Source organism: Prionailurus bengalensis, chromosome B3, assembly GCF_016509475.1.
Source record: "Prionailurus bengalensis isolate Pbe53 chromosome B3, Fcat_Pben_1.1_paternal_pri, whole genome shotgun sequence".
Classification (NCBI taxonomy): Eukaryota; Metazoa; Chordata; class Mammalia; order Carnivora; family Felidae; genus Prionailurus; species Prionailurus bengalensis.
In genome coordinates this window covers 113,657,199-113,683,661 of record NC_057355.1, presented here as the reverse complement: position 1 = coordinate 113,683,661, position 26,463 = coordinate 113,657,199, and the positions used below count along the sequence as shown (strand labels likewise).

Here is a 26,463-nt window from a genome sequence, read left to right as displayed (position 1 = left end):
CAGTATAAGGATAGAAATATAGATCAATGGAATAGAATTAAGAGTCCAGAAATAAATCGATATATCTATGATAAACTGATTTTTGACAAGGGTGCCAAGACCATTCAATAGGGGAAAGAACAGTGTCTTCAATAAATGGCATAGGGACAACTGAATACCTGCATGCAAAAGAATGAAGTTGGATCCCTACCTCACACTATATACAAAAAATTAAATGAATCAATGACCTAAATATAATAGCTAAAACCATATTAAAAGAAAACATAGGAGTAAAGCATCATGACCTTGGATTTGGCAATGATTTCTTAGATAGGATACCAACAGCATACACAACAAAAGAAAACTTAGATAAATTAAATTTCATCAAAATTAAAAAAATTTGTGCAAAGGACATTACCAATAAGTGAAAAGACAACCTAGAGAATGGGAGAAAATATATGCAAGTAATATATCTGATGAGGATCTAGTACCCAGAATACATGAAGAACTTTTATAATCAACAGCAAAAAGACAAACCAATTAAAAATTGGGTAAAGAACTTGAACAGGCATTTCTCCAAAGAAGATACAAATGGCAAACAAGTATATGAAAAGATGCTCCACATTTTTACTCATTAGGGAAATGCAAATCACAATGAGATACTGCTTTCCTCCTACTAGAATGGCTGTAAAAAAAAAATAAAGTAAGTTTTGGCAAGGATATGGAAAAATTGGGATCCTTGGATACTGCTGTTGAGAATGTAGAATGGTTTAGCCATTGTGGCAAATAGTTTGGCAATTCCTCAGAATGTTAAACATAAATTACCATCTGACCAGCAATTCCACCTTCTAGGTATATACCGAATAGAACTGAAAACAGATACTCGAACAAATACATGTACAGGCATGTTCAAAGCAGCATTGTTCACAAAAGCCAAAAGATGAAACATTCAAATGTTCACCAACTGACAGATGCATAAACAAAATGTATTAACTACACAATGGAATTTTATGCAGGAATTTTACTCCTTCCAAGAAGGAATGAGATACTGATTTTTGCTACAACATGGATGAACCTCAAAAATATTAAGCTAAGCAAAAGAAGCTAGACAAAATCATCACATATTTATATGGAATTGTATGATTCCATTTATATAAAACATCCAGAATAGACAAATCTTCAGAGAAAAAAGCAAGATTGGTAGTTGCCAGGGGCTGGGGGGAGTAGGGAGTAGAGAGTAACTGCTTAATGGGTATGGGATTTCCTTTTGGGGTGATGAAAAGGTTTTGGAACTACATAGAGGTGGGGATTGTACAACATTGTAAATGTACTAAATACTACTGAGTTGTTTACTTTGAAATGCTTTATTTTTGGGGCCCTGGGTGGCTCAGTTGGTTAAATGTCCAACTCGATTTTGGCTTAGGTCATGAAATTGAGCCCTGTGTTAGGCTCTGTGCTGAGCATGTAGCCTGCTTAAAGTTCTATCTCTCCCTCTGCTCCTACTCTTCTCTTTCTCTGTCTCAAAAAAAAAAAAAAAAAGCTTTATTTTATTTAATGTGAATTTCACCTTAATTTAAAAAAAAAAAATTGAAAGAAAGAACACTGATGACTGGCTCTGTTTGGACTTTGGGAGCCATGGTAATTCATTTGATGTTCCAGAAACTAAATAAACCTATTAATTAGAGAAATTACATACCCTGTATTCCTAGTTTAGATGGCATCTGAAACATGAAGACTTCATTCTTAGAAGAGAAGATGGTACTTCATATCTGACTCCAGTGGAATATGAGTAAGAATAAAATGAAATGAACTGTTTCAGTCATTTCAGATTTGAAATGAAAAATATAACTCCTTATCTCTGTGTAGTTGGTTAGGTTGTGGTTAACACAAGCCTTCTCTACTTCCTGGGTATGCATGCTGACGTGTTAAGGTAGTAGTTAAATGAGCTAATACACCAAAAATCAATGTGTTCAAATCACAATTTTAATATGTTGTCTTTAATCCTGTGGATCTCCTGGAGTTAGCACTGGCTCTTTGTTCAACTTGAGTTTTGCTCAGGTTTTAATTTTGTTTAAATGCAAATGTTCTGCAGAATATGGCCAAAATTAAAAAAAAAAAAATCACACCACACACACAAAATCCTTGCCTTGCTATGTCCACCAATCCTAACCTATTTTATCATGATTTTACCCAATTCTAACCAAACTGCCACAATGAAAAACTCAACTTAAACCTAGTTTCAAAACATCCTAAAATACCTCAAAGTTGAACTCACGCTGAAATGCTACTAACGGTGTTCTCTTTTATTACAAAAACTTATTTGTGGGGAGCTAGCATTTAACAAACATAGAAGCCACAGAGAGACCTAGTCAAGACTGACCTCCTTCTTAACAAAGCCCAAGACTCTTGATTTGATAACAGCAAGCTCCTCTGAGGCCCTCTGAGCCTCCAGCTTTAGAGAATGGGAGTGTCTCCCATTACTACAATGAGATAAGGAAGTCTCACATTAGTTTGAACTCTTGATTCTTCTTTCAGCTTTCCAATTGCTAAGTTAATTTTGTCTCCTAGGAATAAGAAAGCATTTTTAGGACTTCTTTGATAATCAGACCAGATATATAAAAGAGCTTTTATCCTTGGTGGAAATGTGACTTATCACATTACTGTCTGTCTATTCTAGTCATTCATTCATTCATTCATTCATTCACTTATTTATTTTTTGTTGTTATACCTCTGTAAAGGGACAATTCATTGGAAAAAGATGGACATAGTCCTGGTAAGTCTATTTTTTCTTACTGGCCTTCAGAATTGAGAGGTTCAGGTTTCTTCTTAAAGTTGTGACCTTTAGATAAACTTTGCCCTGGGTCACTCATCAATGTCAGAGAAGTTTCCATGTTTATTAGCGACAGTCTGGTTTTTGGAGAAAGGTCTCCATCAATCCTTTCCATGTTCTGGAACTATAAATATGTCAGTTTGTAGTGGGACAGCACAGCCATTAGGTTTTGGAAGCCTGGCACATGAGGTGCCCAGCAACATTCTTGGCTGGATTATTCACTGGTTTTCAAGTTTGTCTTAGTCTAAATCTAAATCTATGTTCCTTCAGGCCAGACTCCTACTTCTTACATGTAGTTATGCTATAACCCGAAGTTTTGCACTTATCTTTAATTTCACCAAGGATAATTTAGAGTTACAGTGGCCACTTTGGGGAACTTTCAATTTAGACAAAATTGTTTGAAAACGAACGAAATCTTGCCATTTGTAACAATGTGGATGGAACTAGAGTGTATTATGCTAAGTGAAATGAGTCAGTCAGAGAAAGACAAATACTGTATGATTTCACTTATGTGGAATTTAGGGAAAAAAAAAACCCAGATGAACATATGGGAAAGAGGAAAAAAAAGAGAGAGGAAAGCAAACCATAAGAGACTCTTAATGATACAGAACAAACTGAGGGTTGATGGAGGGAGGTAGGTGGGGAATGGGCTAAATAATTGATGGCTACTAAGGAGGGCACTTGTTATGATGAGCACTGGGTGCCATATGTAAGTGATGAATCACTAAATTCTACTTCTGAAACCAATATTACACTATATGTTAACTAATTAGAATTTAAATAAAAATTTGGAGAAAAAATAAAATAATTTGAGAGATGCTATATAACAAAAAAGGAACAAAATCCCAAACATCCAATGGGCTGGATTTTTTTTTATTATAGGAAATATCCAAAAGAAATTAAGATTCCAAAATTGGCTCTAAGAAATTCCTTGGCCAAAGTAAAATAAAAGTGTGAAAAACTTTAAACAATGTCTTTTTTGGATCCTCCAAAATCACATCTTGAATTTCGTGGATTTTATCCTACTATTTCTCTTTCTTCATCCTATACTGCCCCATTCCCCTCTGCCTCATCTCTCCCTCTGCTCCACTCCCCTTTCCTTTTGGCTGGCCAGAACTTCCAAAGCTCAGTTACCTCTTGAACTTCCTTCAGAACAGAAAAATGCCCCCTAGGGTTGATTTTAAGCCCTGTTCTTCCTCTGAGCTGAGAATTATCAATGATTTTCCAAAGCCTAGAAAGGATAGAATGAAATTTGCAGAGAAAGAATAATTCTAAAAGTTTATAATCCAGGGCTTCCAGATCTAAAACATTTAGTTAATATCTAGTAGAAGCTTGAGATGCAAAAAAATTCCAAAGGAAAGGCAGAAAAGGAAGAACCTGACTTGCATACGAAACTAGAGGGGTTTAGAAAAGCTATAGAAGTTGCTCAAGGTCTTTTGAAGGTTATTTACAAAGTCTTTCCTGAGAAAGTAGTTTGGGCTCTGATGTAGTCTTATAGGCAAAGAAAGGATGAGAACATTGGAGATTTCAGGGAGAGGCTCTTTAACACCTTTAGATAGCACTCAGGAGTAGACCTTAAAGTAGATGTGAATCCTAACTCTCTCCTAGTTTTTTTTTTTTTTTTTGTAAACTGTCTTAAGACAAAAATAGAGGATTTTGTATGTAAGCAAAAACTAATATGGAAAATAATACCATTGCCAGACTTCTAGCATCCTGCTGAGTATTTTGAGTCTTAGAGCAATAACAACAAAAAACTCAATTAATGGATGGCCTTACAGATAAAAACAAGTAGATGCTCCTATCAGGGTTTTTAAATCCTGAAAGGAGGAATCTTTTGATAAAGATACTTATAGATACTATATATAAAAAGGACATTGAAAAAAAGAACTATTTTATCTTAGTTAAGAAACTAAAGGGGAAAAAAATGAAGTAAGTTAATGAAGGTGCTCTGAGGGAGAATCAAGTGCCCAGTTTTTTGTTCTACCCTTAAATTCCCAGGGACAAATTTCTCTAAATTCTCAAGGGCAACCTTATAAAATTTTTTGTTATTGATACAGGGCATATAGTATCAACCTTAAACTCTATCACTGTTACATGATCTCCCCACTGGAAGTAAAAAACTATGTACTGGTGTGCATCTCTAATAATACTCTGACAGTTCCATTCATAACTGTATGCCCTAGATATTTAACAGAGGAATATACTTCCCTCCTCTGTGATATCATACCTGCTAACTTGATAGGAGTGTACTGTATAAATGAAATTGCTAGATTAAATACTCTTCCTTGAAATCCCTTAGGACTTCCCTATGTCTTTTTAAAAAAATGTTTACTTATTTTTGAGACAGAGAGAGAGGGGGAGAGAGAACGCACACAAGTGGGGTAGAGGCAGAGAGAGAGGGAGACACAGAATCTGAAGCAGGCTGCAGGCTCTGAGCTGTCAGCACAGAGCCCAATGTGGGGCTCGAAGTTGTGAACTGCGAGATCATGACCTGAGATGAAGTTGGATGCTTAACCTACTGAGCCACCCAGGTGCCCCAAGGACTCCCCTTTTTGCGAGATTATAGCTAATTTGGGTATTGATTTGCCAGTACCTTTGTGTTTACATCAACCCCAAATTGAAAATCTCAAGGAAATGCCAGAACTTTTTCACTTTGTGGGCAAAAATTCAACTAATATAGCGAGAATTACTGGGGCTGAATATATTAAGATTCACACCAGCCATCCACACCTCTACTCCAAAGTACAAAATGCTCTCTTAAACCCAAATCTAAAGAAGCACTAAAATTGGTAGGTGAAAGTAAATAGAGAAAAGATTCGACATATTTTGTCCTTATTCTTGTAACACTTCTATCCTTCCAATCAAAAAGCCCAGTGGGTAGAGATATGGATTTGCTTAGTATGTCAGGCCTGTAATAAAACAGTCATTTCCCTTTTTCACACAGAACCCATCCCTAAACCTCTTTTATCTTCACTGCCTCCTGAAGCTGCATATTTTATGGTGTAGGTTTATGTTTTGTTTTCTTTAATGACCGTTTAGGTCAAAATAGTCAATATTTGTTTGCCTTCTCCTAAGAAAGTCAACAATATACCTAGACTGTTAAGTTCCAAAGGTTTCCTGAAATACTCTCCTACTTTTCACAAATTTTCAACCAGGACCTAAAGGACTCTATTTCCCTGGGATTGTACTTTTATTCAATATGTGGATAACTTTTTGTTGTGTTCTAAAGATGGAGTGACCTCTAAGACTGATTCCATCTATCTACTTACGGTTTTAACGCACAAAGAAAATAAAGTTTCCAAAGAGAAATTACAATTTTGTCTATAAGGTCATTAGCTAGAATATGCTTTGTTTCGAGGAAGTAAATTTCCTACTCCCGACAGAGTAAGGACTTTATAAAACTTTCCCATGACAGTAACTAAGAGATAATTAAAAGGATTCCTGAGTCTCACTGACTTATTGCAGGCAATAAGTTCTCAACTTTTCTGAAACTGCCATGCCAAAATAAGACTTAACCAAGTTCTCAGAAACTGAACCTCTTCCTTGGGTGCCAAATGTGAGCAGGGCTTCTGTGAGTTAAAATGAGCTCTTCAATAACTTCCTACCTAATTGTCATAAAACTTCATCCCTAGAATAAGAACGATCCTTTGCCAGGGGCAAATCTGCCCAGGTGGTAGAACTCTTGTGAGCACAGCAGAGATTTCCATTACCTAAAGATAACAGGGTTAATATATGCACTAATAGTAGATATGCTTTTGGGTTATTCCATGATTTTGAAATGCTTTGGAAATAAGGTGGGTTTTTGACCTCAGCAGGAATCCTAATTAAGAATGGTTAGCAAATTATAGAACTTTTAAATGCTCTAATGCTTTTTGAGGAAGTGGATAATACAAAATAGGAGCTCAAACAGAAGGAGATAATATAGAGGCTAAAGGAAATGTTTTGATTATTAATCATGCCAGACTGACAGACAGCCTTCACTAAGATTATAGAACTCAGAATACCCCAAGGGACCAACTGTTTGGTTTAAAAGCCAGCTCTGAAATCAGAAAAGAGGTACTAGGAGAATTCTCAATGTAAATTGACTATTGGCTATTTTAGTAGCACTGAAAGACCTCAAATGGAATCTTGTAAAAATTTTACATGAAATTACATACCAGTGAAAGAACAAATTTGCCAATGTACATACTTTGCATCGATGGGAAAGCTTTACTATATTTCATTTGCCACCAACATAATCCTGGTAAAACTAAAGGTGGAACATGGACAAAAGCCCAAACTTCAAGGCCCCCTTAAACACCTCTAAATAGATTATATAACACTAGTCTCTATAGTGGGTTTTGAATACGCCTTGATCATTCTTTGCTTGTTCTTGGGATGTTTGCAGTCTTTCCTTGACCATCAACTACAACTCTAATAGTAGCAAAATTTTCTTGATTTTGTGTTCCCAGCCTAGGGTCACAGGCTCCATGACCTCTCTAGTAATGGAGGCATCCATTTTACTGGGTCTATTACTAAAGAGTTTTGTAAAGCCTTGCCACTTACTTAAATATGTTATTGTCAGTCTCACCCTCAATCTTCAGGAAAGGTAGAGAGAAGAAATATAATTTTGAAAATTAAATAAGCTAAACTCTTAGAAGACTCTTGTACTTCCATGGTCTAAGGTATTATCTTTAATGCCAATGAGATCAAGTCTTTCTGGGGTTCATGAACTCCCCACATGAATTAGTAATAGCCAGTCCATACATGTAGGAAGATCACCTTTGATTCTAAATTCCACACTGAGAAGCAGATAGAGCTAATTATTGCATGGGATTATTCCTGCTGTCCAAGTCTCATAAACAAGTATGAACTGTCTTTCCTCAATACTCTTCTAAACAATCCTTGCACGACCTAAAACCCAGAGACATGGTCTTTTGGAAGGGACATCAGAGAAAGACAGCTCTGGTACCCCACTGGATGACCTTATAAGGTACTGTTAGCATTGAGCACAGCAATGCAACTCCAAAGGTTTGATTTTTGTATTCATGTCTCAGAAATAATCCATTCTTGAATTTGTGGAAAAGCTGGGGTGTTTTTAGGAACTCTCTAGAGGCAGATAGTCCTCTGAAAGAGACATCTTCTAACTAAGACCTGTGACCACGAGATGTAGAGAGCTTCTACCCAAGATCCATAGAACAAACACAACTGACTACCATGCTTTAATACGCATTCTTTGGTTCTTTATTTTCATTGTTATTCTCCACCCTGTGCGCCCCTCCCTGCCCTCCTAGTTTAAAGCTTCTTTAAACCATGTCATCTATATTGCCCTATTCTTAATATTGCCTTTTGCATTTTTAATTATTCATTGGTATGTGTCTAGTACCCAGCTATTATTTACTTGTAAACTAGCTAAAGCATACAATCAAACTAGTTTTGTACACATCTTTCTTTGGTAGCCACCCAGATTTTTTTGGTTCTACTTCCTTGTAATGAATCCATTACTATCCTGGATAACTGGACACAACTATTAGGTGACTTTTTCAGATGACAAAGTATATAATAGGCTAGAGAGATGGAAATCCAAAATCCCCTCTTAGATCATACCTAGACGAAAAGGTTCTCAGGGATTTTTTTGGTGTGAATTAGTTTTTATTTTTTTAATAAGTTTATTTATTTATTTTGAAAGAGAGAGTGAGCGTGAGCAGGGGAGGGGCAGAGGGAGAGAGAGAGAGAGAGAGGGAGAGGGAGAGGGAGAGAGAATCCCAAGCAGGCTCTGTGTGACAGCACAGAGCCTAATGTGGAGCTTGATCTCATGAACAATGAGATCATGACCTGAGCAGGAATCAAGAGTCAGAGCTGTAACTGACTGAGCCACCTGGGTACCAAACTTAAATTTTTTTTAAATGTTTATTTATTTTTGACAGAGAGAGAGAGAGAGAGAGAGAGAGAGAGAGAGAGAGAGAGAGAGACAGGGAGCATGAGCAGGGGAGGGGCAGAGAGAGAGGGAGACACAGAATCCGAAGCAGGCTTCAGGCTCTGAGCTGTCAGCACAGCTGTTTCTTTTCTCAGAAAAAGACTGTTGGATAACTTAATTTTTAAAAGAGGTGGGAAAAGTGGGTCTTGATTTAAGAGTCAAAATCCTCCATAGTGTTTTTTCATAGTGGCTGTACCAATTTACAATCCTACCAACAGTACAAGGGTCCTCTTTTCTCCACATCCTCTCCAGCATTTGTTATGTCTTATCTTTTTGATGATAACCATTGTAATAGGCATGAGGTGATATCGCCTTGTGGTTTTGAAAATTTCCCTTATGATTACAAAGTGTTGAGTGCTTTTCAAGTACCTGTTGGCCACTTGTATATCTTTGGAAAAATGTTTGTTCAGGTCTTTTGCTCAGTTAAAAAATTGGATTATTATTATTATTGTTATTTTGTATTGAGTTGCATGAGTTCTTTATATATTTTGGATATTAGCCTCTTATCAGATACATGGTTTGCAATTTTTTCCCCATTCCTTATATTGTTTTTTCATTTTGCCGATCATGTCCTTCACTCTGCAGAAGATTTTTAGTTTGATATCCTATTTAAAAAATTTTTTTTTTAATTTTGTTGTCCTTTAGGTGTTATATCCAAAAAAAATCATTGCCAAGACCCATGTAAAGGAGCTTTTTTCCCATGTTTTCTTCATGGAATTTCATGGTTACAGGTCTTATATTTAAGTCTTTAATCCATTTTGAGTTAATTCTTTAAGTGCCGTTAAGACAGGTGTCAAGTTTCATTCTTTTTACATTTGCATATCCAATTTTGCCCTGCACCATTTATCATAAGAGTCTATCTTTTCTCCATTGACTATTTTTTTAATGTTTTTATTTATTTTTGAAGGAGAGAGAGAGACAGAGCATGAGTCGGGGAGGAGCAGAGAGAGGGGGAGACACAGAATTCGAAGCAGCCTCCAGGCTGTAAGCTGTCAGCTCAGAGCCCGACGTGGGGCTCGAACCCACAAACTGTGAGATCGTGACCTGAGCGAAGCCGGACGCTCAACCTACTGAGCCACCCAGGCGCCCCTCCATTGACTATTCTTGACGCCCTTGTCAAGTATTAGTTGGCTATATATGGATGGGTTTATTTCTAGGCTCTTATTTCTGTTTCACTGGTCTATGTATATGTTTTTATGACAGTACCACACTATTTTGATTACTATACCTTTATAATAGAGCTTAGAATCAGGGAGTGATGCCTCTCTCTTTGTTCTTCTTTGTCAGGGTAGATTTGGCTACTTGGGGTCTTTTGTGGTTCCACATAAATTTTAGGATATTTTGTTTTCTACTGTGTAAAAAATGCTGTTGGAACCTTGATAGGGATTGCACTGAATCAACAGATTGTTATGGGTAGTATGGGCATTTTAATAATATTAGCTCTTCCAATCCATGACCACGGGATAGCTTTCTATTTATTTGTAACTTCTTCGATTTCTTTTATCCATGTATCCTAAGTATTTTATTGTTTTGGATGCTAGTATAAATGGGATTATTTTCTTTCTTTGTTTTTCAGATAATTTCATTGTTATTGTATAGAAATGCTACTGATTTTTGTAAGTTAATTTTTATCTTACAACTTTACTGAATTCATTGATTAGTTCTAACAGGTTTTGGTGGAGTCTTTAGGATTTTCTAAGGATAAAATCATGTCAGCTGCAAATATAGACAGTTTTACTTCTTCTTCTCTAATTCTGATGCCTTCTATTTCTTTTGCCTGATTGCTCTCTTTAGGACTTCCAGTACTATGTTGAATAAGGGTGGAAAGAGTGGGTACCCTTGTCTTGCTCCTGATCTTAGAGGAAAAATTTTCAACATTTTACCACTGAGTATGATGTTAGCTGTGGGCCTGTCATGTATGACCTTTATTATGTTGAGGTTATCATGAATGGATGCTGAATTTTGTCAAATGCTTTTCCTGTGTCTATTAGATGATTATGTTTTTTCTTTCATTCTATTAATGCATCACATTTATGTATTTGTGTGTATTGAATCATCCTTGCATTCCAGGGATATATCCCACTTGATCACAGTGAATGATTTTTTTTTTTTTAATTTACTGAAAGAGAGAGAGAGAGAGGGAAGGAGGGAGGGAGGGAGGGAGGGAAGGATAGTGCAGGTAGGGGAAGGGGAGAGAGAGAAGGAGAGAGAGTCTGCAGGTTCCACACTGCCAGAGCAGAGCCCGACTTGGGGCTGTAACTCACAAACCATAAAACCACGACCCAAGCTGAAACCAAGATGCTCAACTGACAGCCACCCAGGAGTCCTGTGAATGATTCTTTTAATGTGCTGCTGAATTCAGTTTGTTAGTATTTTATTGAGAATTTCTAAATCTATATTCATCAAGACTACTGGCTTGTAGTTTTCTTTTGTTGTGTTGTCTTTGCCTGGCTTTGGTATTAGAGTGATGCTGGCCTTATAAAATGAGTTTGGGAGTGTTCCCTTTTCTAAAATTTTTTGTAAGAGTTTGAGAAGGATTGGCATTAATTCTACTTTAAAGGTTTGGTAAAATTCACCAGGGAAGCCATCTGGTCCCGGTTATTCCTTTTTTTTTTATTAATTTTTTTTAGTGTTTATTTATTTTTGAGAGAGAGAGAGAGAGAGAGAGGGAGGAGGCAGTCTCCAAGCTGGGGAAGGGCAGAGAGAGAGGGAGACACAGAATCTGAAGCAGGCTCCAGGCTCTGAGCTGTCAGCACAGAGCCCGACACGGGGCTCAAACCCATAAACCGGAGATCATGACCTGAGCCAAAATCGGATGCTTAACTGACTAAGCCATCCAGGTGCCCCCTGGTTTTTCTTTATTGGGAGATTTTTGATTACTGATTCAATCTCCTCACTAGCAATCAGTCTGTTCAGATTTTCTATTTTATGATTCAAAGGCTGGTTGTTTCTAATAATTTTTTCATATATTTTAGGTTATCTACTTTGTTGGGTATATAGTTGTTGTGGCTTAATTTTTTATCTCCTGGCTGAAAAAAAGGACTACAAACTCTGATCATAAGTCTCACATTTGTGTAGCTGGGTTCAGATATGTGATCTCCCCAGTCCTAAGTGCTGCTATACAATTGCTGTCTCATCAGATGGCTCAATAAATGATCATCCAATAACAACAACAGTCAACACAAGAGAACTTGACACCTATGAAGATTGAGACAACTTCTCTAGACAGTTGACTACTATTGTGATTTCTTAGTAAAGGTCTGGATTGACTGACTGATGACACTCTCAGACATCAGGCTGAAGACTGACCACAAGGATAACCTTGATACCTGAAATCATCTATAAGTACACAACTTTCTGTCTTTATTAGCATAACATTACTATTCCATTGTGTTTATTAACATAACTTCACCATTCCAGGAAAATCTCCCCTAAAAGACAGAAGTTGTAAGTAACTTCATTACTCATTCTAGAACTTCTTAAATAGTCTGCTTGAGATTCTCTCTCTCTCCCTCTCTGTTCTTCCCCCACTTGTTCTATCTCTCTCTCTCAAAATAAATAAATAAACTTTAAAAAATAGAAATTATCAAAAGACAATTTACATACCAAGACTCTCAGAATCCCTTGCCTTGCTATGTCCATGATTCTGAGATGATTATATAACAATCCTTATTTAATTTTAATCAAGCTCTACATTAAAAGATCTGCTTTAAATAAAAAATCTCCTAGGTATCCTGAGTTTGTCCTTCCCTTTTTGAGAAAGTATTAGTTGAGACTATGATTTTGTTGAAGTGGTATTCTCCCGTATCATATGTGATATAAAATTTATAAGAAATATATATTTGTTCATTCAGAAGACCAAAATATATTCCTCAGATATATTTGGTCTTCATCCACAGTTCTTGAGAATACCTCAGAGCCTTAGGATGAAATGAGTATCTTATTATTAATCATGGTGACTTTTAGACCCCATCCTAAGGCAGGGGCTCGTTTCCAGGAGTACCAAGTGATTTTTCATGTGATTAAAGGGCTGGAACGTTCAGTGGCACCTGGGTGGCTTATTTGGTTGAGCATTTGACTCTTGATTTGGCTCAGGTCATGATTTCATGGTTCGTGATTTTGGGCCCTGTATAAGGATCTGTGCTGACAGTGCGGAGCCTGCCTGAAATTCTCTCTCTCCTCTCTCTCTGCCCTTCCCTGCTCTGTCTCCCAAAATAAATAAATAAACATTAAAAAAAAAAGGGTTGGAACTTTCAGTCCTACTCCCCCAGCCTCTGAGGTTGAATCAGCCAGTGGCCAATGAATTGGTCAATCATGACTATGTAATGAAGTCGTCATAAACCCAAGAAGAAGAGCTTCTGGGTCCTTCTTTTACAGAGAGCTTCCACACCTGGGGAGCTAGCATGCTTCCATCTGCCTCAGAGCCAGGCACCAAGCTCCACAAGGACAGAAGCTCCTTTGTTCTGGATGTTGCCTTATGTTTCTCTTTATCTGGCTGTTGATTTGTAGCCTTTATCATATCTTTTAGTAAACTGATAAATGAAAGTAAGTGCTCCCCTGAGTTCTGCAAGCCACTCTAGAAAATTAATGAAACCTAAGGAGGAGGTCACTGGAACTTTCAATCTATAGCCAGTTGGTCAGAAGCACAGGTAACAGCCTGGGGCTTGAAAATGGCATCTGAAGTGGAATATGGACAGCAGTCTTCTAGGACTGAATCCTTAACCTGTGGAATATGATTCTATTTTTGGGTAGATGGTGTCAGAATTGAGTTGAATTCTTGGACATCCTGCTGGTGTCTGAAAAGTGCTTGGTGTTGTGTGTGTGTGTGTGTGGACACTCCCATCAAGGTGGAATTAGGCTGCAAACCTTAAAAGACCACAGGAAGAATAAACTCAGGTTTATTATCAACAGGTTGTTTTGATGACATTTTTGAGGCGCCAAAGGAAAGTTCTTACTTAGAAAAACATTACCAACGTTAACTCCTCCTTGGGTAATTCTAGAAAAACTCCAAGTTTTAATCTTAGAAGTTAAGTTATAACTCCGTTCTTTTTTCTAGGATCTGTTGATGATGTTTTGTTTTGACAAATTTCTATGTATGCTAACAAAGAAGTTGATTACAGGCATATCTTGTTTTATTGTATTTCACATTAAGGTGCTTTCAGATACTGTGTTTTGTTTTATTTTATTTTTGGTTTTAACAAGTTGAAGGTATATGGCAACCCTGCATCAAGCAAGTCTATTGGTGCCATTTTTCCAACATTTGCTCACTTCATGTCTCTGTGTTACACTTTGGCAATTCTCTCAATATTTCACACTTTTTCATCATTATTATATTTGTTATGGTGATCTGTGATCAGTGATTAAAACTCATGGAAATTTCAGAGAATGGTTAGCATTTTTTAGCAATAAGGTATTTTTATTTTATTTTATTTTTTAATTTTTTTAATGTTTATTTATTTTTTGAGACAGAGAGAGACAGAACATGAATGGGGGAGGGGCAGAGAGAGAGGGAGACACAGAATCCGAAGCAGGCTCCAGGCTCTGAGCCATCAGCCCAGAGCCTGACCCGGGGCTCGAACTCACGGACCATGAGATCGTGACCTGAGCTGAAGTCGGACGCTCAACCGTCTGAGCCAAGCAATAAGGTATTTTTAAATTTTTTTTTCAACGTTTTTTATTTATTTTTGGGATAGAGAGAGACAGAGCATGAACGGGGGAGGGGCAGAGAGAGAGGGAGACACAGAATCGGAAACAGGCTCCAGGCTCCGAGCCATCAGCCCAGAGCCTGACGCGGGGCTCGAACTCACGGACCGCGAGATCGTGACCTGGCTGAAGTCGGACGCTTAACCGACTGCACCACCCAGGCGCCCTGATATTTTTAAATTAAGGTGTATACATTTTTTTATATGTAAGGCTACTGCATATTTACTAGACTACAGTATAGTGTAAACATAACTTTTTATGCATTGGGAAACAAAAAAATACATGTGACTTGCTTTTTTGCGATATTCACTTTATTGTAAGTGGTCTGGGACCAAATCTGTAATATCTCTGAGGTATACTTGTATAGTTTTCTTCACCTTGACTATATTTTGGAAATGTTTTCCATGAGAATAGGCAACTCAGTAAATAAATGAAAAAACAATGATAGTTACCTTGCTGAGAGAGAACTCTGAGGAGCTCACACTTGAATGGAGTCTTGAAGGATAAATAAGAGTTTTCTAGGGGACGCCTGGGTGGATCAGTTGGTTAAGTGTCTCACTCTTGATTTTGGCTAGGGTCATGATCTTGCAGTTCGTGGGACTGAGCCCTGTGGGGCTGGTAATCAGGCTCTGTGCTGTTAGCTGGGGATTCTCCCTTGGGATTCTCACTCATCCTAGCTCTCTGCCCCTCCCTTTCTTGTGCTCCCCTCTCAAAATAAATAAATAAATCTAAAAAAAAATATTTCCCAGGAAAACAAGAGGAATGGATACTTTATGCAGTGGGGGAAAGAGTACTCCTAAAAGAATAGAGGCAGAACACAGCAGTGGGAGAATGAGGAACTGCTAATTAGGTCTATATGACTGCAATATAGTAGTACAAGGCAAAGGATGAAACTAAGGGTGATTAAAGCAGACTAAATAAGCAATTAGATATTGAAGTTAAGAAGTTCAGAGGTAGAGGGGGTGCCTGGGTGGCTCAGTCGGTTAAGTGTCCGACTTCAGCTCAGGTCATGATCTCATGGTCCGTGGGTTTGAGTGCTGTGTCGGGCTCTGTGCTGTCAGTTCAGAGCCTGGAGCCTACTTCGGATTTTGTGTCTTCCTCTCTCTCCGCCCCTCCCCCACTCACACTCTGTCTTTCTCTATCAAAAAATGAATAAACGTTAAAAAATTTTAAAAAAATTAAAAAAAAAAGTTCAGAGGTAGAACAGCTCATGGTGATGAAAGAGCCTTGGGTGTGGCTATGAGCGTGACTACGAGTTACCAAAGTGGTGTTGAAAGGAAAGACCTTAAACTTATAGATAGGTTACAATGTTGGATGGGCTCTCTATATGGATCTAAATGGCTATATGGACCATGTACATGACTATGACATCCTAAGAAAACATGATCAGGAAAACCTGGACCACTGTGACATCCATCCAAAGTGATTAATAGTCTATAAGAACATAACTGAAATGAAAGACGTTCTAACAACACAAAAATCCATGATAAAGGTGTAAGAAGATTCAAAGAAATCTGTTGTCAGTAAGAAATTATTTTTGTTCCTAACCATCATAATCACTATCAATGATCCATCATCATCTTGGGATCAACAATAAATAGAAATCATACAGTAATCATCATAAATGTCATTTTAAAAGCTCACTTATCTGCATAGTTTTATGTTAGTGAACATTATATCATCACTCCCCTGACTCAGATTTCTCTCAACCTTAGGTCTTAGCAAGGGATTACAGAATGTTACATTTCTTATATTGAAGAGCCTCCCTCAAGTCACTTGTCTGTCAAATGTTGTGGAAACTTACAGTGGTATACCAGTAAAATCTGTTTGCTTCAATTTATTTTTATACAACTTTAATATAAAAGTCCTGGGCAAGTAATTGCAGTGTGCTTGCTTACCAACTCAAGGGTTTCAAGCTAACATAACAGATTCACAACACAGAAATGGGAAAAATTTACACTAAAGAAAATAAAACAAAACATGCATTTGTATCTATTTGAAGTTCTCCAATTACTTTTGTAACAGTTAAAAAAAATACAGATATTCTACTGGAAAATCATCCTGTTTACTAAAATTCCCAGTGATGTAGGTATGCAAGAGACCCATTTAGTTACGTATGGCCCACCTGAACTTCATTTCTTGATAAAGATCAGGGAGAAGATAGGATGATGTCATTAATTTTAAGTGACAGAGAACAATATTAAATTATTAGCATTTATATAGTACTTTTCTCTTAGGATCCCCAAACTTTTAAGGCACAACCTCCCATGTTATATCATTTCAAGGATACAGGTAAGGAAAAGCTATTTACAGTTCCTTTTTATAAGATAGAAACATGAATAATACACAAAGTTAAAGGACTTCCAAGTTAATGTTATTAGTGATCAAACAAAAAAAATAAAATTAAGGTTTCTTCATCCTTGTTTCATGGCACTATGTTTGAAAACATGCTGTTTGTGAAAATAGGATATTTCAGGAATGAATTTGTATTTACAAGATGATTACAACTCCTCTTAAGAGTCACTTTTTTTTTTTAAAGTTAGATGCTTATAGTGGATTTATATTATTTTCAGTTAGTCTATTTTCAAATGATTTTTGGCAGTGGGGCAGTTAAAGAGGGTTCTAATCACAGAATCATTGAGGAACTCATTACAATCTTAGTTATAAGTGCTATCAAAATTCTGGTGTAGGCTTCCAGAAATAACTGGAATGAAGGCAATATTCATTAGCATATTGATAATATTATTAAGAGGTAAAAACCCTAAAATTTATATAAACTGACCCAAAATGCTCTTTTTCATTCTTTCACCAAAATATTTTTAAGCTCTCCTTCCTGTTGAACCACAGGCTTATAGTCCATCTGAAATGATGGCATACTTACTGGCTCTGAGAATGTTCTCCTTGCTGCTGCACCTGGACTGGACCTGCAAAGAGAGCATAAACTCAGTAATTTAGGGCTCAAAACACAGATAGCCAGATATGTATGCATACTTAATGGGCAAGCTCCTGAGGTTTAGGAGCAAAGGCTCAATATATCTCAGATATCAAAACATAGTAGTAAAAATATATTACATTTGTTACCTATTTTTTGTCTTTTTCTTACTGTAAAGAAAGAGCAGACTTCTGAAAAAAACTGGGGGTACAACATTATAAATGGCACAGAGGCAAAACCAAAGGCAATTTTTTATTGATGTGTACTGAAATTAGTATATGGAAAAAAATGTTACAACATATTCAGGTGTGAATACAGACCCCTAATCTTAAGGCACTGTGATAACTCTTGACTAGACTAATAATGCAATCCAGGTAATAAAGTTGTAATAAAATATTCCATTGTAGTAATTTTAGTTGTACACATTGATAAGGGGAAAACAGAAAAATCCTCATATATAATATTAATGTGTGATTCCAATGACTTTTGTTACTTACTGATTATAATAATTGGTTATAATATTGGCTATGAAAGATGCCTTTGTTGGGAATCAATAAAACTGAACTCATTTATTTACCAGTTCTTAGGTGTGAATAAAGTTTATCAATCAGAAACCCTTATGCTTTGATGCAAAAAGTTGATGTCCAAGCAGAACATTCTTTTAAATGTTACAAAAGTGGTGAATTCAAAAGCCACATTGGATGGCATACATGTTTGTTAATATCTGAGGAAACTGTATTTAAACTGCACACCTCTTTTTTCCCACTCCCCAGCAGCTTGCCCCAAATGTATATATATACAACAAATTAATTTCTATTGCTTAACACAATCTACTATTGTAATGAAACAACTTATGAAAGAAATGTTGCAACTTAGGGTGGGTTATGGTTGTCCTTCCCTGAAAAGAACAATTGTTAATGTTTAAAGAAACAACAACAATAAAAAAAATCACAAACATACACACAAGAAAAACCCACACACACACACACACCAAAAAAAGGGGAAAAAAGGGAAAATAATTCCAGATGTTAAAGTTATTCCCTTTTGGCCCAGATTGTTTAGTTAGTTATAAGCTACACTAGAATGAAGAAGCTAATCTGGGAGATAATATTCTTACATTCTTTTACTCAGAAGTTCTATTGAAAAACAATTATGGACCAAATGGGAAAGGAAAATAATTAATGACTACTTAAAACAAAAATACAGGGAGAAAGACATGAGAGTGAGAAAAAGAAAAAGAAGAAAGAGAGGTCTGGGGAAATAAGTCTAGACAAGAGAAAAGAAAGTATGGGTTTATAGAAGGAGCGAATATGTGAATGCAAAATGTTCTGCTATTTCTTATTGAAAATTCATACTAAGAGAGTAAGAATCTCTAATGAACTTGCTGCAAAATAAACAAGCAAGTTTGTACACCATGGAATGAAAATAGGTGTAACTATACCACTACAGCCTTAAAGGAGAAAAGAAACAAACACTAACAGACAAATTAATAGACAAGCTTAATAAAGAGTTAAACTACATTTTTAAAAGCAGTTCAGGGAACACAAGAGAAAGCTAATAGAGTGAGAGAAAAATCTGGGAGAGAGAAGGAAAAAAAAGGGGATAATGCTGAAAGACAAAAACAGAGTTCAAGGAAGTCAAATGGAAGTCAAGAAAGTCTTCAACAAGATGTAGAAACAGAAGGAGCCCAAACCCATAGCGCAAAGCAATGTTTGCGAATGGAAAGCAGCTCCTTTGATCAGTAATAGTTACTCTTAAGTCGTAGCCTCTATTCCTCCAGAGTTCATCTTTAAGCCCTTCCAATTTAGAGTGGAGCTAGTGTGTGGATAGAAACAAGAGATTTATAATGAACAGAGCATTTCAGATGAGTAGTTCAAATTGTCTCGTCAAATGTTTCAACAGATTTAGATAATGTCTAAATGGAAATGGTGGTGAAAAACTAGCTAGCTTTACCAAAAAGCTGAACCAAACCAAAACAGCAACAACAACAAAAAACCCTCTTCCTACTTTAGGTGGCTAAAAAATTTAAAAAAATGTTCATAGCATGAATTTAATAATGAAACCCAAAGTCTTGTTTTGTGGCACCTGAGTTCGTAACTATATATTTTGCAGAAATTTGGGTGATAAAAAATAATTCAGTTTCTGGAATGTGAGTATTCATTTTGGTTCACAAATTGCCAACAGCAGTGTAACCAATGTTTTCTCATTTACATTACACTGGCTATTTGACCTAGATTTGAGGAAAATCACTTAAAATCAATGATTACATGAACTTCTTTACTTTGGTGATCTTGAGTATATATTAAAAAATGAGAAAAATAATTTTAAGATATTAAAAATATATATGCAAAAGTGATGCCCCTCTCTCTTATACCATGAAACTGGTCACCTTTACAATATTTACCTAATTTTATAAAATCCCAATATGAAGATTTTTACCTAACTCACAGTGTAATGGGATTTACTTGAAAAAATAAAATCAAGAAACAATTACTGTTCTTATTCTCATATATATGGATTAGAAAGAAGGTAGCACAGGTTTGTCCCAAGTTTTACAGTTCACTTTTTTTTTTAAAAATCTTACACTGGCTTTTTATTCAATGGAAAAACAAAAAACAAAAAACAAAGGGAAGTCTGAAAAACAAAATAAAATTGACATTTTGACCTAATACCAAATTTACTGGGGATTAAAAATGAAAGGTATGGTGTTCGATTATCTATTACTTTATTTTATTGGATTATGTTATTTTATTACAATTAACATCTAACTTTATGGTGTTGAAAATTAACCCCCTTTGAACTGGAATTAAACTAAAATAATGTCTAGAAACAGCATTTATTATATTACAGTCAATGGAGGAAAAGAAAAACACAAGAGACTTACTGAAAACATAGGTATTCATTTACTAATCAAGACTGCTTTCAGACATCAAATAATTCATTTAATTCATTTCAACATGTGTTTACATGTATAATATAATTTTTGCTGAAGATCACATTGTACAGTAAGAAATCTTAAGCCATGAAACAGAAAACAAAAGGGGGGAGAGCATGTAATAATGGTAAAGAAAAAAAGTGAAAATGCTTTAAACAAAGCTGAGAAAATTTTAACAAACAACCACAATCTTTAAATACAGTTAGAGAAGTGACTTACCTTATGCTTAGGTCATAACAAGAATAGCACAGTGTTTAAAGTCAGCTCTTCATTATGGGAGGTACAATTGAAAGCCATAGGTTATAATAACATGAATTGCTACACAGAAATGAAGACTTTTTCAGCCCAACATGAAAAGCTAACTCTTATGGGAGAACATTTCAACTTATGTTTAATGCAGCATGAAGAACAATTGAGGGGGTAAACATCAAAACACATGAATCTCACACCAATAAGAGAGACAGTCCAATCTCTCAGGAACACAGAATATTTAATCTGTGAGACTATAATCTGTGACACATAAGGGAAGGCACATCACTCTAACACTGAAAGATGCATGCATAATGTATAACCATCCACTGACAAGTCTCCCCACCCCATCCCACTCGTACACACACAAAACCATTAAGATACAGGGAAAAAATGTAGTGCCAAGCTGTTATGAAGAAAGCAGGACACACGGAAGCACAGCAGTGGTCATGTGATTTGAGAGGTGTTCTTCCCTTAAACCATCCCATCACCATGCTTATTTTAAAGAAGCCAGGAAAAGACCCCCTTCAATGCTGCAGTAGCTATGAGCCCCCAGCTTGAAGCTAGTGTGTGGAATTTTGATCACCGTTCCCTGCGATGTCAGGGGCTCTCCAGTGGAAGCCAGATGTGTAACACCGGTTAGTGGGGTACAATGTGTGAATAACAAACATCCTTTCCCTTCTGCATTTCACAGAAGTGAGGGAGGAGAGAAACAAATAAAATAAAGCCCATGTTAAGAATAGATTCATAACAATATAAAGATGTATAAATATTAAAATGGAGATTACATTTGATTGCAGGTTAGCACAACTCAGGTTACATAAAAACTGCCTCAATTTTGCTGCTCACCAGGCTAATATGTATTCTTTCTCCTTGCAAATATTAGGAATAAATCTATACAATATGGTTCATACTGAAAAATTCTGAGCGGTTGGTCATATGGGGTCAAAGTCGAGAACTAAAGAAGTTGTCTTTGATGGACATTAAGAAAGCCCTATCTTTCTATTTTTAGCATCATTTTACTGGCCAGCAGTCACATTTTAAATTAGAAATTAAGCTTCTGTATATCTGCTTGCTTATATAATTTGAGAAATTCTATGGCAATGGTGTAGAAAGATAATTTAAATTTTAATCTTCTTACATTTTAAAAGACAAACCACAACAAAGACTACCTATTTAGAAACGGTTACTAAATTTCCTATGTACTCTTCTCTACTGTCAAAACTTATTTTAACATGGGTTGTTCCTGTCAATAGGGTATATCAGCTCCTTAGAAAAAACTTCAACTTTGCTTTCCTATTATTGATAATAGTAGTTAACGTCATCTATTTTTTTATTCATATGTGACATGAAATTTAGTTAGATTATTAATAATGCAAAGATTATTTACTTATATTACCATTTCCTCTCCCTCATCTATTCTTAGCAAGCCAGAATATCCTGACCTTCCCTTTAGCATGTCTTTATTATTTTAGGCTCTAGGCCCTCCTTGAATCTCCATTTCCTTACAGGGGAAATAAAGATTGTTAAAGGGCTCAAAGGAAATAAGACATGTATCAAGGATTTTAAGCTATAAAGATAGAAACAAATGTCAGTTATGATGTTATGATCAGTGGAGGAACTGACAGTTGTAAAATAATTATAATTATATCCTCCTCATTGTAACTTGATCATTAGCTAAAATGGAGGCAAAGTCTTCTTTCTGAACCCCCAAAAGAAATAAAACCCATGTACAGTTATACGCTTTCCAAGAGAGATTGACCAAAACTTTGGAAATGTCATAGCCATATAGCCATACATATTGGTAGGAAAGCAAGTTTTATATATATAAGTTATATATAAAACTTTTATAAAGAATATATAAAATCTAAGGCTTGCAGGAAAGTCTGAACTAGCTCCTCTAGAATATTTCCTGTACTCTTGAGCTTTTAGACTAAATGAGCTATTTATTCTGTCTGGAATACCTTTTGCTTATTTTCTGATCCAAATACTACTTGTCCTTTAAGATCTAGCTTAAAATGTGCCAGCTGCAAAAACTATTCCAAAAGTTCCTTAATCAGAAGTTATTTCTTCTTTCCCTAAGTTCTTTCTTTTCAAATTTTTATTTATTTTTAAGTAGGCTCCACATCCAATGTGGGGTTTGAGCTCAAGACCCAGAGATCAAGAGTCATATGCTCTACCTACTGAGCCAGCTAAGTGTCCCACCCTAAACTCTTTTAATTTCTTTATTGAAATACAATTTACCTACCATAAAATTCACCCACCTTACGTATATAGTTTGATGAATTGTAATAAATCCCCATGGTTGCACAACCATCAATCACCAGATTCTAGTTTTAGGTTTACCTAAATTCTTAAAGCCTCTTATCTGAACTTATATTATGAGTTACCATAGTTATTTATATTCCAATTATTGATGTGGGTCCCCAAATGTACTACAGGTTCTTGGAGGGAAAGGATATGGCTTTAATTCTCTTTATATTTCCTACTATGTCAAATATAGTGCTCCGTACAGAGTAAACATTTGCTAATTCTTAATGTTTATTTTGTAGTAATCATAGTTTTTTTTTCAAATTCAGCACATTAAAATTTATTTTTTATAGTACAAGTATGATCACAGTCACTCCTGTACTATCTTAAGAATGATTTTTACTTAGCTGGGTGGGCTCATATTAAGAAATGTAATATAAAAAAGCATGTGGATTATAGCTAGGACATATCTGAGTTCCCTACAGAATGATCTTCAGAATTTGGAAAACACATTATTAATATTATTTAAGGTTAATCAAACAGTGACATTTGGAGTCCAATAACGGTTATTCTACACCAAAAATTTTAGGTCAGGTTAAGCAGACTCCTTATTTTCTAAGAGAAAAGGGCATTCTATATCTCCTATGGTGAGGTCACTAGAATGACAGCGATGATAGAGATGTTTGATGTAGTTTGGCTCTTTGACTTTGACTTTTCTATCCTACTTAACTTATTTAAGAGCAGTTTGCCTCTGAAAGAACAAACTTCTTTGAATACCATTTACTCATAAAAATAAAACTTAAGAGGACAGAGAAAAGGACCTCATTGGCATGTACTTAGATTACTTGCCTCTTCAGCCTACCCAGAAACAGAAGGAAAGAAAGGTTTGATTTAAACAACATTAAGCCAACAACTCTACAATCTCAGACTTTTAAAATTCTATTTCTTTACCATCTCAATTCTTATATCAAAAATGGAGAATTGGTTTAGAAAAGCTCTTTCCATAGTTCCATTCATTCATCACTTTATCTGGATAAATAAGGGTACAAGTATTTGGCTTATCTGAACCTAATGACAATTCATTTGTATTTAATTAGATTTATATTACCACAACACATATTCAACTGAGGAACTCAGAGTTTTGCTTTATGACATGAAAGGCAGCATGATACTCTGGAGTCTAGTGGTATGGTTTCTGATGTTGGTTTTTTCTATTCTTAGCTGTGTGACCTCAGACATGACATTTAACATCTTGGAGTTTTAATTTTCTTATCCATAAAATGGGGAAAATTAAGTAGGATATTGTTTGTGAAAGTGAAAACTATTATAAATGAAAAAGAACAATACAAGTGTAAGTCATCATTATTATCCTTATGTAGATTTCAAGTCACTTACATTTACTTAGGTAGAATCTGAGATACAACGACAATAAAGAATTTGCTCCATATCATGCCATGAGTCAGTGACAAATGACAGACTATAATTGCCAATTTCTAGACTAAAATTTCAGAAAAAGGCTGAGTTAAAGTCTGAAGTTACCTTTGCAAGGATTAATCTAATGCTGTGCTGTATGATTTTACTCAAGCTATCTTAATTCTATGGGACTTAGTTCCCTCATCTGCAAAATGAGAATGTTTCCAGGGGTTTCAACTGAGGATGATAGGAGCCCTTGAGAGAACCTGTGGATAAAAGTAAGGAGTTCATTTACTGGGATGGAGAAAAAAATTAAAATTTTTATATTCACCAACCTAATTAAATTTTATTAATTTCTTTCATTATGAGCTTAGGAGACAAACCACAGTAATATTAGCAGGATCTATTACTTCAAATTATTATGGATGTCTTAAAATATTGTTCATATTGACCAAGATTTCAAATTACAGTAGTGTAATGACTGCTGCTAGATTTTGTTATTTAGTGCATTTTGAAAGAGGCAGTATTATTACACAATTTTTTATAGATATTTCTATGATTTTAATTTCATTAGTCTTTGTAATTGTACATATTTTATTTTATATATTTAAAAGTACTTTCTGAAAAGAAGTCTGTAGGCTTTACCAGATTTCCAAATGGCTCCATAGGAGAGAAAAGGTTAAAAAATTTTGAAATAGACAATTTCCAAGCTTCCTTTTATCTCTAGGATTTTGTTGCTCTAAGAAATCTCTCCTACATCCATCTGCTGCTCTTTGGCAAATCATATATAAAAGAAGTTTTTCTTTTTTTGAGAACAATTATATAAAATTGGTAATGAAATTAACCAATTGCCCATTTAATAGCCCATCTAAGAAACAAAAAGAAATATGGTTATCAAAAAGTTATGAGCTCAGGCTTATAAAAAGTTTCTGCTTCACTTGCTCTTTTCCCATTGGTTTAGATATTTAATTACATGGAATAATCATTAAAAGTCATCACATTTAAAACTCCCTAACAAAACGTGAACTTCCACACACACACACACACACACACACACACACACACACGTATTTATCCACAACTAATTATTTTTTGAACTTTTAGTCATGTGGTGAACACAGATAAGAGCAACAAAGCTATTATCTATGTATAACATAAGCCTTTTCAGGCACACAGTATCTGTAAGCAATACAATTTTACAATCTTCTCCAGAGGACTATTTGTAACTGTTTCCCCACTGTTACATGAATTATTATTATCTTAAATTCCATTGAGCTTTCTTAATTTCTAGGTAAATGTGAAGAATTTTTCTTTTTCAGTATTGACTTCTTCTAAAAGAAGCTGGAACTATAGCAGGTTACACAGTTGGTGAAATGAATTATAATTAACACTTAAAATCAAAAGCCTATTTATGCTGCTTTATAGGTAACTTGGTGAGTTCCTTATTATCAAAGAGAATAGTATGATATGCAGAACATAACTAAGAACAGAACTGGTTATCACCATAACTCAACAGAATACAAATTCAGATATCAATGGTGAATATCCTTAATGTATTATCAATAAAGCTTTAATTTTAAATTGAGTCACTCACAATGATTTTAAGAAAATTGTAAATCTCAGGCTGGTCTCTCTTTGGTACCAACAATATTTTTGAGTTGATGTTTGTTCTGAGAATTTTGACGTTGAATTAGATAAATATAAGGGATATATACTATCTAATCATCTGAATATATATATTCAGACTAAACTGAATAAACTAGTTTTTGACTGGTAGGGATTTCAGATTATTCTTGACACCATTTCTCAATCTTTAGATGAATAATTAATTACTTTATAGTGTAACTTGTCTTCACTCTAGAGATGACAAAGCAGGGGTTGTTACTGGCTTTAGATCAAACAGTAAAGTAGTAATGAAACTTAGCCTTCCTGACTTCCCAATTCATTTCTCTGTACACCAGTAAATGACCCTATCTTTCTAGCCTACCAGTGGCAATCAGTGCATTCCTAATCAGACCTTGAATTTTCATTGTCTTTTGCTCTTGACTATTTCTCGTAGCAATAAGAACCACTCAGAATAGGCAGGTGGATGCAGGAGTGAAGGAAAACTGGTATGGTGAAAGGCAGTTTGGGGAGTAGCACTCTGGAGACAGCCTGCCTGGATTTGAATCTTGGCTCTACCATTATTAGTTGTATAACAGTAGGTAAGTTACAAT

General features: G+C 35.5%; 1 protein-coding gene across 14 annotated transcripts in view; it reads right to left on the bottom strand.

Annotated features, from left to right (window-relative positions):
- Positions 1-26,463, bottom strand: part of GPHN (gephyrin) — a 636,202-nt gene that overhangs the window by 137,826 nt on the left and 471,913 nt on the right. For all 14 annotated transcript variants that reach the window (XM_043556393.1, XM_043556386.1, XM_043556392.1 and 11 more), the window contains one exon: positions 17,350-17,392. In XM_043556393.1, coding sequence (XP_043412328.1) covers positions 17,350-17,392 — 43 coding nt within the window. The remainder of the gene's footprint in view (positions 1-17,349; positions 17,393-26,463) is intronic.